Source organism: Helianthus annuus, chromosome 1 (assembly GCF_002127325.2).
Source record: "Helianthus annuus cultivar XRQ/B chromosome 1, HanXRQr2.0-SUNRISE, whole genome shotgun sequence".
NCBI classification, from domain to species: Eukaryota; Viridiplantae; Streptophyta; class Magnoliopsida; order Asterales; family Asteraceae; genus Helianthus; species Helianthus annuus.
The window spans coordinates 57,840,824-57,847,387 of NC_035433.2; the positions used below are offsets into that span (position 1 = coordinate 57,840,824).

The 6,564-nt window shown below is 34.3% G+C and overlaps 1 protein-coding gene across 1 annotated transcript; it reads left to right on the top strand.

The window, feature by feature from the left end:
* Positions 1–5,104: 5,104 nt before the first annotated feature.
* On the top strand, positions 5,105–6,154 carry LOC110894019 (flavonol sulfotransferase-like). The gene has a single exon (XM_022141213.1). The coding sequence runs from the start codon at positions 5,105–5,107 to the stop codon at positions 6,152–6,154; it is 1,050 nt and encodes a 349-aa protein (XP_021996905.1).
* The last annotated feature ends 410 nt before the right edge of the window (positions 6,155–6,564 follow it).

A 6,564-nucleotide genomic window follows, 5' to 3' on the forward strand; every position in this document is an offset into this window, starting at 1 on the left:
GCTGGTCATTAAAAAAAAGATTTGATCTTGTTTGGATATTCGTTTCGAATTGTTTCGGTTAGACGTTATTTGAACGCTAAGTTGTGTAACTTGTGTGAATTGATGTAGTTATTGGTTCGGATGATACCCGAATGTATCCTCACATGAATTCTATGTTAAATAGCATTTTTACATGTTGTAAAAATGTTAGAAAGCTGATTTCTGCAGAATTTCTGCGGAAAAGTGTTGAAATCGTCGTTTTTAGTGCTTTTCAGTCAATTTTTAGTGTTATCGGACTTGGTAAAAGTTTTAAATCAAACCCTTTCATTCCTAGTTAGGGTTTAATATATATTAGATGTTGGACTTTCGTCTGATTCCTAAAGATGTCGTTTAGATGATTTCTGCGGATCCTGCGTTTTCGTCAGAATAAATACTAGTTTACTAGGTGCTTTTCTAGTAGTTTCGATGCATTGTTTAAACTGTTTCAAATGTACTTAATAAAAGTGAATCATATGCATCCTAAGTAAGTATTCCATGAGTATTCTAAGTGTATGCCACGAAATACGTAGTTCGGGTGTTCAAAATGCATAAAAATGTAGCTAAAAATGAGTATTTTAAGTGCAAGAAAGTTACCGTAAAGTGGCAGTTGTACAAGAATGTGGGCAAGTCTACAACTTTCACTAACTGGGAAAGTTGTGTTATGCTTTTGAACATCCTACACGTTTACAACTTGGTTCTAAAACATAAGGATAATGTGAAGATCGATTTTTTTCAGTTATGGTTGAATGGTTCATAAAACAATTTTAAACTCCAAAGATAAGGAATTCCCTCCCAAGATTGATTACGAGAAGGAAGTCGATCTCTCAGAATTGTACCTTTCTGTTCAAAGCATTGGTGACTTTAGAAAGGTCACACAACAACAAAAATGTACAGAAATTGCAATCTCATGGGTCTTCAATATCGACAAGGGTAATGATCTTCACTTTGTGTACTTCAAGTATCTTGATAGGATAGAATGGTATTACATGACAATCACTAAAACAGGTTTCCACGAAGAATAGGACATGCAAGGGATAAAATATTGTATTTCAGAAACTAGTGTTGATGAAGAAAGCGTCAAGCCGTTACCAATCAAGAAGAGAAGTCATGTTCAAGATTATCCTCCCGGTTGCATACCCGTTTTCAATGAATATGCCCTCAAATATGAACCTACTGATTGCGTACCAAAGTGGCAAGTGTTGGGGACTTGAATGACACTGATTCATTTGAGTTCATTGAAGTTTGAAGAAAAGAAGCAAACATGCAACAAATTAAAGGATTAATGGGGAGTATTGGAAGTTTAATCGTTTAATCATTTTAGTTTGGGCTTCATTTAAACTAATGTCTAATTGTTATGGGTCAAGATAATATATGTATTTATGTGGGTCAAAACACGTTTAGTATTTGTATTGGGTTCTTATGAATGGGTCGTGAATGTTGCGCCCATACATTGTCGAAGGTTAGAAGTTGGTCAAATAGAAAACAGTGTGTTGCAGCAGTTATGTGGTTATAATCATTGTGGAAGGAATGTTTCGTTGTGTTATTCAATTATATGTGATTGTGTGATTCGTATTCATCGTAAACTATCTTGATGAGGCTTATGAATTGGAAGCACTTTAACAAGCGTGGGATGTTTGATCGGTACAATCTTAAGTCCCTACATCCATTATTTCCTGGATCACCGACGATGCTTCGTTGCGCTGCAATTAAATGTCCCTATTCTTGGCAATAGTAATAGTTTTGAGTCTACACCCGCTTCCCTTGCATCATGATGTGTGTTGTGTGTTTAGATTATTACGGTCGTCTCTTGGATTTGCTCTTATACCAATTTGTTGGATATCAGGTATCATGCGGTTAAACGATTAAGGAAGATATGGACTAACTTGGTAGTTTGATTACAATAACAATAGTGTTTAAATACATACATAATTACGGCTAATTAACCGTTTAACGACTAGATAACGATAAACAACTTCATAATTGTTAACGAACAGGGCCGGCCCTTAGAATTCGTGTACCCTGTTTGAGTTCAAAAAAACGTGCCCTTAGACCTTAACGAAATTGGGTATTAGGTTCACTAAATGTCTAAACCTAATTAATGCCAATCGGCTAATAACTAATCTAAACCATAAAAATAATTTTGTAAGTGAGCCTATGCTGGTTTTTGTATGGGTATACCTTATTATATTTTTTTTACATATACATATCAGCATTTTTTTAAATAACGTGCCCTTCGAAATATCAGGCCCCTGGCCGGTGGTCCTCCCCACCCACCCCAGGGCCGCCCATGTTAATGACTTTAAACCGATTAACGGTCATTAACTAATGTATCTAATTATTTACATACAATAAATGATACTAATAATAACACTTAAGTTTAATATCAACATAGTTGTGGAACTTATGACACTGTTTTGTATGAAATTGGTTTGTCTGTTATATCACATATATATAGTTAATATGGAAATTGGAAAAAAATTCGTTCAACAAATTTTATGAATCCGTCGCCCAGCTATGCATATTGGCTTTTTGGATAGCATAGAAATTTGTCTTAACTAGGATTGCGACCCGTCGCATGCGGCGGGGATTCCTTAGTTATAGCTAAGTCAATCTAGGACCCGCACGTTATGTTAAACCTGTCAAACGGGGAAAAAAGACGATGTAAAAACGTTCACCCACACACGCACGTTGCGTCGTGTTAACTCGCAAAATTTAGAACGAAACGTAAAAACGTTAAACCAAAGACGCACGTTGCGATGTGTTAAGTCACAAAATTTAGAACCAGGCATAAAGCGAAAAATTTGCGGAAAATGAAAACTATAAAGGATCAAAGTTGAAAGTACAAAAAGTTATGAGAATAGATTACAAAAGATAAAAAGTTTTGGGTTAAAAGTAAAAAAAACAAATAGTTTTTGGTTAAAAGTAATTTATGAAATACTTTTGGGTGAAAAGTAAAAAAATCAATTTTTTTTGGAAAACCCGCAAAGCCAACGTTACGACAACTATATGCATAACCATTTTTTCTTTGAAACCCCCCAATGCACACCGCGCGTTGCGGCGGGGCGTAAAATGGTGTGTCAGATAGTACTAATGTCACACAACCGTCATCGACGACCAACACTGACTCGACCTAGAATATGCGTGTTGCGACGAACCTGTCAAACATGGAAAAATATAGGTAAAAACATTGAACCACACATGCACGTTGCGTCATATTAACTCGAAAATTTTAGAACTATACGTAAAATGAAAATTTGTGAAAGATGAAAAGTATAAGTGACAAAAGTTGTGAAGTTAAATTGCAAATAATAAAAAGTTTTGGGTTAAAGTTAAAAAAAAAATTATGTAGGGTTAAAATTGAAAAATATAAAACCTTTTAGTTAAAAGTAAAAATTCAACTTTTTTTTTTGAAAAACTCATAAAACACAATTTACAAGTTGTTATGCACAAAAAAGTTGCAAAGTTTGAAATACTTTTGGGTGAAAAGTAAAAAAATCAATTTTTTTTTGGAAAACCCGCAAAGCCAACGTTACGACAACTATATGCATAACCATTTTTTCTTTGAAAACCCCCTAATGCACACCGCGCGTTGCGGCGGGGCGTAAAATGGTGTGTCAAATAGTACTAATGTCACACAACCGTCATCGACGACCAACACTGACTCGACCTAGAATATGCGTGTTGCGACGAACCTGTCAAACATGGAAAAATATAGGTAAAAACATTGAACCACACATGCACGTTGCGTCATATTAACTCGAAAATTTTAGAACTATACGTAAAACGAAAATTTGCGAAAGATGAAAAGTATAACTGACAAAAGTTGCGAAGTTAAATTGCAAATAATAAAAAGTTTTGGGTTAAAGTTAAAAAAACAAATTATGTAGGATTAAAATTGAAAAATGTAAAACCTTTTAGTTAAAAGTAAAAAATTCAACTTTTTTTTTTTTAAAAAACTCATAAAACACAATTTATAAGTTGTTATGCACAAAAAAGTTGCAAAGTTATATATGCAATAATTTTCCATAGGTCTTTATGTTAGATATCAAATATGCATATTTCCATTTTTTAATTGAGCATATCAGTATAATTGTGTTTTGTTTTAAAGGATTTTTAATTATTTAACATAGATTTACGTTCTTCTTATTTAAAACAAACCCATGTAAATATTATAGGGAATCACAAATCTTCCATCTCAAAAATCTTGGAGACACGAACCAAACTTTATGGCTCTTTGGGATTTATTCTAAGAATTTGACCCAGTTTAACTTACAAAAATGAAATTTGAAATTTTGCTATAATACGTTAGAGATTTATGTAATTATGTATCTGTATCACAATTTTTGTTTAATCTTATTAGTAATCGATTTACCAAACTTGTTTTAGAATTGCGTACGAAAGTTACTAGATCCACCGTTGGCTTAACTAGGTAGAAAACCTGCATTTTGTTTTAAAATCTTAACTAGGAACACCACCCTCGACATGGCGTGGAGGGCGGGGTGGTGGTGAGGGCGGGGATTCTCCACCGGCATGGTGCGCTTAGGTTTGTTGATATGGAGGCTTTTCATTAGTTGGTGGACTTTGGTTGGTTTTGATTGGTTTTTGTTTATTATTATTATTATTATTATTATTATTATTATTATTATTATTATTATTATTATTATTATTATTATTATTATTATTATTATTATTATTATTATTATTATTTTATAAAAACGCCACTAACCATGCCGCTTTCATTCCACTCTTTTTTACATCATGCCACTTTTCTAACGCGTGCTAACGTGACAGTCATATGTCGAATAACGCCACTCTTTCATGCGCCCGCTCCATATATTCTAAACGAAACTTGTGATCAAATTTAAGATTTCTTGGTACGTGTATTCTAATCACATATAATCATTCTCCTTGATTTTATAAGATTTAATATTCCTTCAACGTCTATGTGATCCATGTATGAAAACTTTTATATTCAGAAAAGTAAAGTAAAATAAAATATTTTCTGTGTATAAATATGAAAGAAGTCGTTTGATTACAAATATGAAAAAAGTCGTTTGATTCCATGCAAAATTGCAAATAACTTACAATGTCGATGCCTATAGCTTCTCATGCTTTCTCTCTTCCATCTTTACCTAAATATAGCAATGAGGGTAACCACGAAACAGCAAATATGGCCCTCATTTTCGATCGATACAAAGATAGGCTTGCAACGCTTCCAAAGGAGAAAGGCTGGATAACCGAAAACCTATACATGTACCAAGGCTTTTGGCATCAGTCGAGTCGTAGAATATCAGTTGAAACCGTGATGGCCTTACAAAGCACTTTCAAAGCTCATCCAACTGATATCTACTTGGCCACACTACCAAAATCCGGCACAACATGGCTCAAGGCGCTTGTGTTTGCTTTGGTAAATAGAAACCGCTATAAAGACGACCGTTTTTCAACTCACCCTCTCCTTGTCTCTAGCCCCCATAATTGTTTACCTTTCATTGAAACCGAAATTTTTAGAAACACCCCTACGTATGTAGATTCACATTCGCCACGCCTCTTTGCTACCCACATACCTTACACTTCATTACCTCAATCCATTCTTGAATCTGGTTGTCGTTTAGTTTACTTATGTAGAAACCCTAAAGATGTGTTGGTCTCTATGTTTCATTTTGCAAATAAGTTGAGAGACAAATCACGTGGTCTATTGACATTTGAAGAGACGTTTGAGTTATTTAGTAAAGGTATCATGCCGACCGGACCTTATTGGGACCATGTGAAAGGGTACCATAAGGCCAGTTTAGAACACCCGGGAAAAGTTTTATTCCTAACATACGAAGATATGAAAATAGACACCGTGAACAATGTGAAGCGACTTGCAAGGTACTTGGGCTACCCCATCACGGAAGAGGAAGAGGCCGAAGGCGCAGTTGAAGGAATTGTTAAACTTTGTAGTTTCGAGAATTTAAGCGAGGTTAATAAGCATGGGAACTTACGCGAGGATATACCTAATGACGCGTTCTTTAGGGAAGGTAAAGTTGGAGATTGGACCAACCATCTAACCGATGAAATGAGTTCTATTTTAGATGAAATCACTAAGGAAAAGTTTTATGGGTTGGATATCACTTGGAACAATCCAATTTGTTAAGTGGTTAAATGGAGACAGTTATGTCATACGCATCCAAGTTAATAGCTTGATGTAGGCTTCAGTTATCAATCTATCTTTTTTTTCTTTTTTTTTTTTTTCATTTCGTAAAAGTTCATCACATCAAGTTAAAATATATTGTTTGTCTATTGCTCTATGCCATTCGGTCAATAATCTGGTTATTTGTTGTAGTTTTGGGCTAAACAAATGGGTTATGTGTAAAGTAGTGTTTTATAATGTATAGGTTTACTTTAAAGTATATTGGCTTGGCCCAACAAATTGATAAAAATGATATATTAACGGTTTAAGTTAAAGGAATATATACCAGTCCCTCGTATCTTTGATCAGACAGGCAACAATAAATTTTAGTAATTCATAGTCTCAACCCGATTTAAAAGTCGGGGTCTAAAGCT

What these genes read in the sequence shown, in the direction of transcription:
- LOC110894019 (XM_022141213.1), top strand. Translation starts at nt 5,105, where the DNA reads ATGTCGATGCCTATAGCTTCTCATGCTTTCTCTCTTCCATCTTTACCT.